The sequence below is a fragment of the Stegostoma tigrinum genome, chromosome 9 (genome assembly GCF_030684315.1).
Source record: "Stegostoma tigrinum isolate sSteTig4 chromosome 9, sSteTig4.hap1, whole genome shotgun sequence".
In the NCBI taxonomy this organism is placed as follows: Eukaryota; Metazoa; Chordata; class Chondrichthyes; order Orectolobiformes; family Stegostomatidae; genus Stegostoma; species Stegostoma tigrinum.
The window spans coordinates 96054697-96068119 of record NC_081362.1 but is presented as its reverse complement, the minus strand read 5'-3'; the positions used below and the strand labels follow the sequence as shown (position 1 = coordinate 96068119).

At 42.4% G+C, this 13423-nt stretch overlaps 1 protein-coding gene across 5 annotated transcripts in view; it reads right to left on the bottom strand.

The window, feature by feature from the left end:
* The window catches only part of LOC125455062 (V-set and immunoglobulin domain-containing protein 1-like), a 52518-nt gene that overhangs the window by 18885 nt on the left and 20210 nt on the right, over positions 1 to 13423 (bottom strand). For 4 of the 5 annotated variants that reach the window (XM_059648777.1, XM_059648780.1, XM_059648781.1 and 1 more), the window contains exons 2-3: positions 8588 to 8941; positions 59 to 403 (exon numbers count right to left, since the gene is read on the bottom strand). In XM_059648777.1, coding sequence (XP_059504760.1) covers positions 59 to 403; positions 8588 to 8941 — 699 coding nt within the window. Of the gene's footprint in view, positions 1 to 58; positions 404 to 8587; positions 8942 to 9812; positions 9886 to 13423 lie in introns of all 5 variants that reach the window. The other variant, XM_059648778.1, reaches the window with a different exon arrangement.

The window sequence follows — 13423 nt, the reverse complement described above, 5'->3', positions numbered from 1 at the left end:
GATAATGATTTCACCATTTTGAAGCTGCTTTGCATAAAATAAATTTTCATATACTTACCGGTTACAGTCAGCTTGGATCCATTCCCACTGATATCTCCCCACACTTTACAATAATAGATCCCAGTGTCATTGGGCTGCACGTTTGTGATGGTCAGAATGAAGCTGTTATTGGAGGAGTCTCTGAAAGACTGGAATCGCTCAGTGAATCCTGGGCTCCTTTGTGTGATGTTCCTCACGTCATGTGTTAAAACCCACTCCGTGGTATTCCCTGGTTGTTCCCAGTACCAGTGAACATCGGTACGTGTCACTGCGGCGTTCCTGATGGTGCACTGTAACCGGGCAGTGTGACCCTCGGTGACACGTTCCAGGCTCGGAGATTGGAGAAGAATCGGAGGATTTGCAACTTTTAAGGGAAAAAGTGAGAATAAATTAAAACTAGTCTGAAGCCTGTTAAAAATCTCAAATACTTAATGAGAAGCATAGCAGCTCATGTTACCTTGGGTGAACTCCCAAACTGTTATCAATCATCTTGATCTGAAAATCTCATGGATTACTCTAATTTGAAGATTAAGATCTGATGTTCAGCCACTTCCTCCTCATGCACAAACTTGATATGTCTCCCCTCCTGATCCCCAGTCACTGCAGAATCTTCCCAGTCTTCTCCCCACACCATCATCATATTTCCTAATGACTCAGTCCCTGTTCATGAATAGGGAGACAATGGCCTAGTGGTATTATCACTGTTAATCCAGAGACCCAGGTAATGTTCTGGGGACCCAGATTCAAATCCTGCCATGGCGGATGGTAAATTTGAATGTAATAAAAATCTGTAATTGAGAGTCTAATGTTGACCATGACTCCATTTTCAATTCTTGGAAAAAACCCAATCTCGGTCACTAGTGTACATGAGGGAAAGGGAATCTGCCATCTTTACTTGGTCTGGCCTACATGTGACTCCAGACCCATATGGTTGACATTTAACTGCCCTCTGAGCAATTAGGGATGTCTAATAAATGCAGGCTGGCCAGTAATCTCCAAACTCTCCCTTCCTGCACTTCACGCTATATGATACAGCTCACAGAAACCAGAGTCTCTTCAAACACACTGTCATCAAAACCCTCCTCAAACAAGTCAGTCAAGTGATTGAGAAGACTGGAGGTTGGCTAATGTGGCGCCATTATTTAAGAAAGGTGATAACAAAAAATTAGGGTCTGATAGGCCAGTGAGCCTGAGGTCAGTTCTGGGTACATTGTTGGAGGGATTCTGAGGCACAGGATTGACATGCATTCAGAAAGACATGGATTGATTGGGTATATTCAAGAGTCTTGGTATGTGTAAAATTGTGTCCCACTAACTTGACATTTTTGAGGAGGTGAGAAAGAAGACTGATGAGGACAGAATAGTAGACGTTGTCAATGTGGACTTCAGCAAGGCATTGGACAAGGTTATGCATGGTATCCTGGTAAGCAACATTCATGTGGGTTCCAGGGCACCTAGACAATTGGACACAAGATTATCTTGAAGGTAGGAGACAGAAGGTGGTGAGGAAGCCTGCGACACAAGGATCTATCATGGGCCCATTGCTTTTTGTCATTTTTCAGAATGATTTAGGTGTGAATATTGGAGGCATGGTTAGTCAATTTGCAGCTGACACAAAAGCTGGTGATCTGGTTGACAATGAAGAAGGTTATCTCAGAGTACAATTGGACCTTGATCAGATGGGCCAATGGGCCAAGGAGTGGCAGGAGAAGTTTAATTTCGATAATTGTAAGGTGTTGCAATTTGATACGGCAAAGCACAGCAGGACATATACAATTAATGATCGGGTTCTAGGGAGTGTTGCCAAAAAAAGAGAGCTAGAGGTGCAGGCGTAGAATTTCTTGAAAGTGGAGCCACGGGTAGACAGGGTAGTGAAGAAGGTATTTAACATGCTTGCCTTCATTGTTCAGTGCATTGAGTCTCAGATTGAGACATTAGTTTGTGGCTGTATGGGATTTTGGTGAGAGCACTTTTAGAATACTGCTTTTAGTTCTGGCCTCCCTGATATAGGAATGATGTTGTTAAACTTGAAAGAGTTCAGAAAAAATTAAAGGGATGTTGCTGAGGTTGGAGGTTTTGAGTGATAGGGAGAGATTGAACGGGCTGGGGATATTTTCCCTGGAGCATCAGAGGCTGAGGGGTGACTTTAAAAAGACTTATAACATCATGAAGTGCATGAATAGGATGAATAGCCAAGTTCTTTCTCTCGGGGTAGGAGAGTACAAAACTGGAGAGCATAGGCTTAAGGGGAAAGATTTAAAGATGACCTGTGGGGCAAACTTTTTCATGTAGAGCGTGGCGTGTGTATGGAATGAGCTGCCAGAGGAAGTGGTGGATCCTGGTAAAATTGCATATTTAAAAGGCATTTGGATGGGTATCTGAATACAAAGAGTTTAAGAAAGATATGGGCCAAATGCTGACAAATGGATTTAGGTCAGATTGGGATGCCTGGTCAGCACAGATGAATTGGACTGAAGCATGTAGTTCTGTGCTGTATGACCCTAAGTCCGCCGAATCCATTTGTACTGCCTGCTACTGCTGCTGCTGGTTCTTCATCTAATCTCCATTCTTTACATTCTCAAAACGATCTGTTCAAATGTATCCAGTTCAGCTCCCAGCTCAGAGCATTGAGCTTGGACCCTGCTCATCCATTGCTGAAGTCAGACACTCTCTCACTGACTGAAATACTGTGGGAGAAGATTCTGAAGTGTCATCAGGTTAGCAAGTTTTGAGAAGATTTGTAGCTCAGGTTGAGGTTCTGGATGTAAGTTTGCTCGCTGAGCTGGAAGGTTTATTTTCAGACGTTTCATCACCAATCTAGGTAACATCATCAGTGAGCCTCCGGTGAAGCGCTGGTGTTATGTCCCGCTTTCTATTTATCTGGTTAGGTTTCCTTGGGTTGGTGATGTCATTTCCTGTTCTGTTTCTCAGAGGATGGTAGATTGGCTCCAAATCAATGTGTTTGTTGATGGAGTTCCGGTTGGAATGCCATGCTTCTAGGAATTCTCATGCGTGTCTCTGATTGGCTTGTCCTAGGATGGATGTGTTGTCCCAATAGAAGTGGTGTCCTTCCTCATCTGTATGTAAGGATACTAGTGATAGTGGGTCATGTCATTTTGTGGCTAGTTGATGTTCATGTATCCTGGTGGCTAGCTTTCTGCCTGTTTGTCCAATGTAGTGTTTGTCACAGTTTTTGCAAAGTATTTTGTAGATGACGTTCGTTTTGCTTGTCTGTATAGGATCTTTTAAGTTCATTAGCTGCTGTTTCAGTGTGTTGATGGGTTTGTGGGCTACCATAATGCCAAGAGGTCTGAGTAGTCTGGCAGTCATTTCCGAGATGCCCAGAAACCATAAACACTCTCCCCTACATCAAAGACATTTCCGAGATGACTGCCAGACTACTCGAACCTCTTGGCATCAGGGTAGCCCACAAACCCACCAACACACTAAAACAGCAGCTCATGAACTTAAAAAGCCCTGTACAGACAACAAGCAAAACAAATGTCAAGAACTGTGACAAACACTACATTGGACAAACTGGCAGGAAGCTAGCCACCAGAATACATGAACATCAACTAGCCACAAAACGACGTGACCCACTATCACTAGTATCCTTACATACAGATGAGGAAGGACACCACTTTGATTGGGACAACACATCCATCCTAGGACAAGCCAAACAGAGGCACGCACGAGAATTCCTAGAAGTATGGCATTCCAACCGGAACTCCATCAACAAACACATTGATTTGAAGGGTCTAGGCCTGAAACGTCAGCTTTTGTGCTCCTGAGATGCTGCTTGGCCTGCTGTGTTCATCCAGCTCCACACTTTGATTTGTAGCCCATCTACCACCCTCTGAGAAAAAGAACAGCAAATGACATCACCAACACAGGAAATGACATCACCAACCCAAGGAAACCTAAACAGATAAATAGAAAGCAGGACATAACACCAGCACTTCACCGGACGCTCACTGATAATGTTATCTAGAATGATGACGAAACGTCTGACAACGAACCTTCGAGCTCAGCGAAAAAATGTACATCCAGTGTCATCAGGTTTTGTGGAAAGTCTGCACAGGTGTCTTACATTCCAGAGAATTAAGAAAATGGGAGCTAAACCCAGGGTGAATTGCCCCCCTCCGTGTCCTTTCTCTCATTGTCACTCTGCTGCCCATTTCAAATGGGCTCTTACAGCTTTCAAATTGCACACCAGGGAATTCTGCTTGAAGCTGTGTCTGAAGGAGTGCTTGAGAGGTATCTGTGTTGTTGTTGCTGCACTTTTTGACTCTGGGTCAGTGTCTGCCTGATGTCTCATTTCGCATTGACCTTGAGCTGCTTTCTGGAATCTGTCAAGTTGTGAAGCTCCTTCTCTAAATCCTGTGTCCAGCTTGGAGCTTCACCAATATCGACCCACACCTACCTCACACCCCATGACCTTGGCAATGACTCCTGTAAGTATGTACGAGGAAGAGAAGGTTTGGAAGGGACAACATGTGGAATAAAGCTGACAGACAGGGGAGGCAAGATTTATTGGTGATTGGGGTGGCAGATATGAAAGTAGCGTCAAGGTCATAATGAGATCAGCAATTAACTTATCAGATTGTGGAACAGGCTGTGGAGCTGAACATTTCTATGTTCTAGGGTCCGATATGTCTCAGATGATTGGCAGCCCTCATAATTTGTCCTGGAATATCTGGTTTCCTGTCTAAGTGGGGACTCAGTGCTGGAGGAGAGATCCTGTGGTCAGTCTCCCTGGGAAATCTTCATGTCTCTTCCCCGATCAGTCAGCTTCCAAATATTTCAGCTTCACTAGCAAATTCCACCCCTCCCAGCCCAGAGTCAACATCAACAACCCCACATCTAACCACCCCAAAGTTACAATGTATGTCACTTGTCCTGACATCTCCTTCAGTGACTCAGTGTCAAATGCAGGTTGGTAAGCACTCCTGTGAGCTGCTTTTGAATACGTTGCTGCCATCAAGGTGTTAGAAAAGTTTGTCACCTCAAGCCCAGGCTAAGAGGATTATGCTTCAGGACTGGGCCAGCTTGGTTAATGTCAATACAACGGATGTTACTCACTCAGAGAGAGCTCTGGATCTACTCAATCCCTTTCCCATGTGGAGTTTATCGGAATTATGTTCATCACTGGTGGATAAAGGACTTGAGTTTTCCTCATTGTACTCTGGGTGTGCGGAGGGGCAGGATAATGGAGGGTGAGTGAAAGGGGTTTGAGGTGGGGCTTGCTAGAGGTGTCGGGTCGGGTGTCAGGGCGATAGGTCAAGAGGGTAATAGAGAGGAGGGCACCGGACACTATGAACATGTAAAGTAAAGAGTATAAATAGAGCCGTTGGACCATCTAATCTGCTCTGCCTTCAAAATGGTCATAGTTGATCGCTTTGTTGAGAATTCCATTTGTCCCAATAGCATTTGATCCACCTATGCCTTAAAAAAGTCCCACCCCCATGGCCTTTTGATGCATAGCATTCCAAATTTGCAACACCCTCTGAGAGAAACAAAACATCTCCTCATCTCTGTCCTAAGAGGTCAGTCACTAAATATAAACAGTGTCCCCTGGCTCTGGGCTCACCAACAAGAGGAAGCACCCTTTCCACATCCGCCTTATCAAAGCCATAAAGGATCTGATACACTTCAATCAAGACGCCCCTCACTCTTCTAAACTTCAGGGGACACAAACTCAGTCTGTCCAACCTTTCCTCATCAAATAACCCACTCATTCAAGATGTTAATCTAATTAGCTTTCTTTCAGCCACTTCCAATACATTTACATCCTTCCTTCAATCAGGCAATCAACACTACACACAGTATTTGGGATGTGTTCTCACTAATGCCCTGGATAATTGCAACACAATATACTTTCCTTTAGTGTTCAATTCTTCTCAAAAATAAAAGTTAGCATCCCATTAGCTTTCTTGACAACATGCTACATCTGTATCCTAATACTTTGCAACTCACACCTGAAAATCTAGATCCCTCCACACTTTGGAATTCTGCAGTTGTTCACCTTTAAATTAATGCCCTGCTTCTCTACTCTTCCTGTAAAATACAGCAACTTCACATTTTTCTGCATTGTAGTCCATCTGACAAAATCCTATCACTATCCATCCACAACTCCTTTTGATATCTTCACAACACAATTTTCAACCTAACTTGAATTGGCTGTGAATTTAGCCAACATGCCCTCTCTCCTCGTATCTTGGTGTAAGTTGAGGCCCCAGATCAGACTGTTGTGGGGTTCCACCTATCACCTCCTGCTGATTGTAAAGAAACTCTTTTCTGTATTCCCTCTGTTTTCAACCAGCCAGCCAATCTTCTATCTACACTGGCACATGAGATTTTATCTGCTTCAGTAATCCTTGATGTAACACTTTATAAAATGTTTTCTGGAAATCCAAGTACAGTACGCTCTGAAGTCATTAATCCTGTCACACTTCATGATACCAACTCTAATATAACCTACTATCTGATAGTTTCTGACAGCAGCATGTTGTAGAATCACTCTCCAAAGCATCCTGTGAACTCTGCATCCAGGCTATTATTGTCAATCTGATTTTTCCAGTTTATATGTAGATTTAAATCACTCATGATCTATTCCCTTTATCACAGACACCAAACATTTCTTTTTATATACTTTCTTCAACACTGTGGTTCCTGCTGTGGGGCCGGTAGATCACTGCAATGAGTGACATCTTTCCTTTGCTATTCCTCATCGGCACTCAAACCAATTCCACATCACGATCTCCTGGAACAATGCGTCTCCAGTTGTTGCACCAATGCTATAGAGACGAACAAACTAGGACTAGGAGTTGGCCCTTTGAGCCCATTCCAACATTCATCTGGTCATCTAAAATCGGTCTCTTGTTCCTGTTTTCTCCCTATATCCCTTGATCCCATTAGCTCAAAGAACTTTATCTATCGCCTTCTTGGAAACATTCAATGTTTTGACTTCAAGCTTGATTAACAGTGTAACCCTTTCACCTTTTACCTAGTTTTTTTCTTGAATCTATGAGGTCCTTGGGAATGCAGGGTGGAACCTGTGGTGATTGAGGGGTATGCAACAATTATGGGAAGCACAGAGGAAAGGTTTTAACTGCACAGTGTGTTTGTGGCTTCACCAGGGTTAATTTCCAGTTGCTTTGGAGGGGGCAGGGGTATGAGATGATGGGGTCTGGGACATAGCCTGCTCCTGAAAGAGTGCTGAGAGGGAGGGTGAGGTGAAATTTCAACAATCCCAGTGTGGACGAGGGTTGGGGTGGATTGGGACCTGGAAAGGTGGGCAGCATTAGTTGCAGGTGGCAACATGGCTGGGGCCCGATTTCAGGTGCTGGTGATGTAGGAGTGGGTGGAAGAGGGCTATGGAAGGGTGGAGATCTCTTCGAGACCTGGGTTGCATGTTTGCGGTTGCCCTTTCATGAGACAGCCCAATGTTCCTGGAAGGTGGGTGTGAAGTCCCTGCCATCACAGATCCACTGAGGTCCAGGCTGGGATCTTGCTGTCAGTTTTCCTGAGGCTTGGGAAAGCTGATGACCACAGTTAAAGGTGTAGATCTGAGCAACACTAAGGCTCACAACCTCACTGTAATATTTAAAGGAAGAGTTTGCCTTCCAGGACCATACTGGCCATCCACTGACCATCTGAGCCAAATCAAGCTGAAAGGGATGGGCGCAAAGTTTGTTTGGGATGGAGTTGGATTTTTAAGACTTTAACTGCTCCCTACACACATCACCCAATTAATTCCCAAAGACAACAATTTTTATTTCCTTGGGATTTAGCTTCTCTGTCTATTTAGAGTTAACTGTACAAGAACTAATTTCTACAGGAATTTTCCACTGGAAAATCATGAGTAACATCCTGAATGTTCAATATATTTTCCCCAATGGGTGAAACTCTAAGGTTATTGCATTTACAGCCAGTTTGATACTTCATATTATAGTGGTTATTTAAGTTGTCCATTTTCAACTCACAGATTCCAGACTCCTTGTAGGTTGACCTTGTTGCCTCTTTGGGTCCCAGCCTCCTCTGGAGTGCTATGTCCTGTGACTACTCCATTCAAATACCCCAACCACAGAGAGAGACCTCATTAGCAAAGAGTTTCCAGGCAGCCCTGTCTCTTAACAGTGCAGTAGATGAGGAATATGATTCCACTTTTCCTATTTACAACTGACAAGGTTGTTCATTGTAGGGTATAGTCACAAGATATATTAGGTTTCATCAATGGATTCACATTTGGTAATAAGTATTTGCTTTTTATGTATATCCTGGTCAAAGTCCGCACATAATCAGGCAGCTTCATTTATTCTGATCATTGCTCCTTTTCTGCAATACTAACTGAACTCTGTGTAAGATGTTGTATCACATTCACATGCTCATTTGTTCAGTTCAACACAAATTTTACTCTGTTCTGAGGCCATAACTTCCGCTGTTGTTACTGTATAAGTGACGATGATGTCACATTCATTTCTTTGCGAGATGGTAACTTAATCATTATATTTGGAACAAAATTAATATAATATTAGAGAGTACTTACTGGTTACATTCAGGCGGGTTCCGTTTCCATAGATCTTCCCCCAAATCTCACAGATGTAGGTGTTGCTGTCAGTGAGCTTCAGGTCTCTGATGGTCAGAATGTAACTGTTACTGGTTACATTTCTGGAAAGCTGGAACCGCTCAGAGAATCCTCTCGATCGGTAAACACGGCCGTTTACATAATGACTCAATATTTTCAGCCCACCACGTGAATGGTGCCAGTGTAGATCATATCTGTTCACAGTGGAATCAGCATTGCTGCTTCGCAAATCACAGCGAAATGTCACTGTGCCACCCTCAGTCACTGTCACAGCTTCAGGGGATTGGAGAAGAGTTGTCTGTGTATCTACCCGACCTGTGAATCAAAAATAACTGAGATTAGAACATAATAAACACCTTCAAATCATAGCAGTTCTCAAAATGCCTGAACATTGACAGACACATATTCTGTGTTGTTAACATTGGTTTTATCGGCGACTTATTTTAAATGTAAAATTAAAACAAAGTACTGTCGGTGCTGGAGATCTGAAGTAAACAAAAACAGAATTCGGCAGGTCTGGGGACCGCTTTGCAGAACACCTCCGCTCAGTTCGCAACAAACAACTGCACCTCCCAGTCGCAAACCATTTCCACTCCCCCTCCCATTCTCTTGATGACATGTCCATCATGGGCCTCCTGCACTGCCACAATTATGCCACCCGAAGGTTGCAGGAACAGCAACTCATATTCCGCCTGGGAACCCTGCAGCCTAATGGTATCAATGTGGACTTCACCAGTTTCAAAATCTCCCCTTCCCCCACCGCATCCCAAAACCAGCCCAGTTCGTCCCCTCCCCCCACTGCACCACACAACCAGCCCAGCTCTTCCCCTCCACCCACTGCATCCCAAAACCAGTCCAACCTGTCTCTGCCTCCCTAACCTGTTCTTCCTCTCACCCATCCCTTCCTCCCATCCCAAGCCGCACCTCCATCTCCTACTTACTAACCTCATCCCACGTCCTTGACCTGTCCGTCTTCCCTGGACTGACCTATCCCCTCCCTACCTCCCCACCTATACTCTCTCCACCTATCTTCTTTTCTCTCCATCTTCGGTCCGCCTCCCCCTCTCTCCCTATTTATTCCAGAACCCTCACCCCATCCCCCTCTCTGATGAAGGGTCTAGGCCCAAAACGTCAGCTTTTGTGCTCCTGAGATGCTGCTGGGCCTTCTGTGTTCATCCAGCCTCACATTTTATTATCTTGGATTCTCCAGCATCTGCAGTTCCCATTATCACTCACACATTCAGCAAGTCTGGCAGTATCTGTGGAGAGAGAAACGGAGTCAACGTTTCCAGCCTAGTGACCCTTCTTCAGAGCTAGCCTAAGCAAGATACTGCAGATTATTAATCTGGAAGCAAATGTGCTGTAAAATTGGCCTTTATGATCCACACAACTCTCTGGCCAGTTCATCTGTTTTGCCGATTTCTCAAAGGAAATGAAAATGGCTTCTACAAAGTTTTCATCAAATTTTGTTAATGTTTGGGCATATTTATACATATCCCTTCCAGGCTGTTGGTCACGATGAGTTTGTTTGTCATCACTTCTATCTTGTACTTTTAAGTTCCAACTCAATCATTTCCAACTCGATCATGCTTTCCCTTTCTTCTCTCTCTTTTTGCCTTTCTTCAACTAGAGCGACTCCTTCCTTTTCTCTTTCCTCTGTTTTTAACCATAATGCAAACTGTTTCAGTTCACTTTCTTTATCTTCAGCTAGGACTCGTTTTTCCCTTTAATTGTCCTCTAACTCCAATGGTCTCATTTGCAATGTAATTTTTTCTAACTCCACTGTACATTGACGTTTCTCTAACACACTTAAATGCTTGGCTAATTCAATTATAATTCAGCTTTCTTCTGATCCCTAGTTAAACCCATTTTAGCCTCTTTGCTAATTCTACAAATGTCACCATTAGCTGTCTTTCTAAACTTCTTTGGAAAATTTGGGAAGCATCTTTGACACGCTGAATCTCTTTAGCAACTTTGAGAGCCTTTTCCCCACTTTTAATTTAACCAACAACAAGCAAACAAAATTTATCAGATTTTACATTTCTCACTTACGTTTTATTTAAAGATCGAGTACATTAGTCCCCGAGTCTGTTTAAACTTGCTGGAACCTTTCATACCCTAAATCTGTTCAAATCTGTCAAGATCCAGGACATGAGCGCCCAATCTTTTATAAAGTGGAGATTGACCTCCCCTTGAGAACTAAAGCTGAAACAAATGAAGAGGAGCACCTCACCCAAAAATCTGTAAAAGGATTGTGAAAAATGGTGCAACCTGTCTTTCATCAGCTTCTAGTGGTTAAACAAAATAAATCCCTTGCACTCATTTTAAAATCAACAAGTAGCTATTTATTTATCTATCTCTATTAGTAATTAATTTTGTTAAATTATCAACAAACTAACTAACTCCCTTCTTAACTACTAAATATTCCTGAATAAAGAATCCCGATCTGAAACATCAACCTTCCTACTCCTCTAATGCTGCCTGGCCTGCTATGTTTCTCCAGCTCCATGCTGTGTTAGGTCATATTCTAACAGTATGCTGTTCTAATAAATACATATCTCGCATATCAATTCAAAAATAGAATTTAGCCTCTAGAAATTACAGCCAGGTTAAGTGTCTTCTGGAATGTTCTGTGCCTTCTCCATTGACCCTTCTGTCAGGAATGCTTTCACTGTGAATTCTTCTATTCAGGAATATTAACTAGTTGTGCCTTGATACCATTATTATTTAGATGGTGCTTTTTCTAAGACATAGAGGAAACTGTAAAAGCCAAAAATTCTCTCTTGAGAGCTGAGGGCTGTTAATTCTAGCAGATGGAAGTTAGCTCTGAGGTCCTCATCCAACCGTCCCATTCTTTAATACCCTTGATGACACATCAATATTTCTTACATTAGGATTGGTCTTATGTTGTCAAAACCATCATTCTTAAATTTGATAGGTTTTTGGCATCTAAGTGCCTGGTTCAAATTGATTATCTAAGTACAAAAACTTGTTTTCTTGATAAAATTTTTAAAAACTGCTTCTTGATCTGCTAACTGAATGGTCTTTTGATGCAAATATTTCAATTCAGGTGCTGTCTGTGTACTTGCAAACTTTCAAGCTGCTGCTCACAGACATCCATTTTAAATCTTTAAGGACAGAAAAAGCACATGATCTCTTAAAGGGACCATGCAATGCTTCCCCCCTAGTATTTTACAAACACCAAATTCTAACTTCCTGCCTCCCAATCCACAAGTACTCTTCCCAACTTTGCAACAATGCTCATTAGGAGCAGAAGTAGGCCCTCAGCCTCTCAAGCCTGCTTGCCATGCAATAGTTACCAGCTAAACCTACCTCACACCTGTTTTCAATGAGCTAGCCTTGACATTTAAGCATTGACATGTCATTCATGATACTTCTGTCAGAGGAAACATCCTCTCCACATCTCCCTGGACAAGTCCCCTCAGGATCTGATATTTCAATTAACTCACCTCTTACTTTTTGAAAATCCAGTCTCCTAAAATCTAACCATTCTTCATAAGACAGTCCACCCATTGCAAACATTAGTTTAGTAAACCTTCTCTAAACTATATTCCAACACATCTCCTTAAATAAGGAAATGCCACAGTACTCCAGATGTGTCCACATTAGTCCCCTGCATAACTGAAACATCACTGCCTTTCATTAGTATTCAACTCCCCTCAGGTCAAATGGCAGCATTCGATTAGTCTTCCTAGATATTCACTGTACTTGAAAATGTATCTCTTACAATTCTGCATGAAGACACCCAACAGCTCAGCTTTGGCTAATATCCTTTATTTAATTATTCCTGCCAAAAAAGTAATTTTCAAATTTTACACACCATTTGCCAGATCTTTGCCTACTCACAACTGATTTATATTAATTTGTAGCCTCCTTTTGTCCTTTTCCCAACTTACTTGACTACGTACCTTTGTGACATCAATAATTTCATCAACAGTAACTTCTAACCCTTCACTTTAGTAACTTATATACATTTTTAAAAGTTCAGGCGTCAATACTGATTTCTGAGCCTCCCCACGCATTACTTCTTGCAAAACCAAACAAAAATTCCCATGTATGCAAATTTTCAGTTCCCTGTCAGCTAGCCAATTTTCTATTCAACTAATTATGTCACCTCCTTTCTCATGGGCTTTTCACAATTTTCCACAATAACCTCAGACATTGCACCTGACCAAGTATTTCCTGGAAATCTAAGTATAGTATATCCACTGGTTCTGGTTTATCGACGGCATATCTTACATCTTCAAAGCTCTCTAATAGCTTGAGAATTGCTGAAACAAGATACATTCTGGTGAAGCTTTTTGTCTTGTGCTCACCAGGACAGCTCATGAGAAATACTACCGCTAACGGGAAACAAACTTTTTCATGGTATATGAGAGCACCGATTGATTGAGAAGTGAACTCTAATTGGGTGAGATGTTGTCAGAAATAATGCACCAGTTAGTTGATGATTGACAGTTAATTGTCAAGCTTTGTTTCAACTTAAACCAGGCAGGATGCTAGCTCTGTATAGTTAATGCAACACCCAGAGAAATTAACCAGAGGTTGAATATCAGCATTTTTGTTTTGGTTGCAAAAGGCACAATGTGCATGCCTAGTCTTTCTGCATGTGACGTAAAGGGTACAACATATAAATGTATGTAGCTTTCATAGTAAGGTTGGCTGACAATCCTAAATTTGATTGTCAGTATAATCCATGGCACACTCATGTTTATTTAGCATATGCTGACCAGTGGTAGATTGCATCAAATGTAGGACATACTGTGTTTTTTTTTG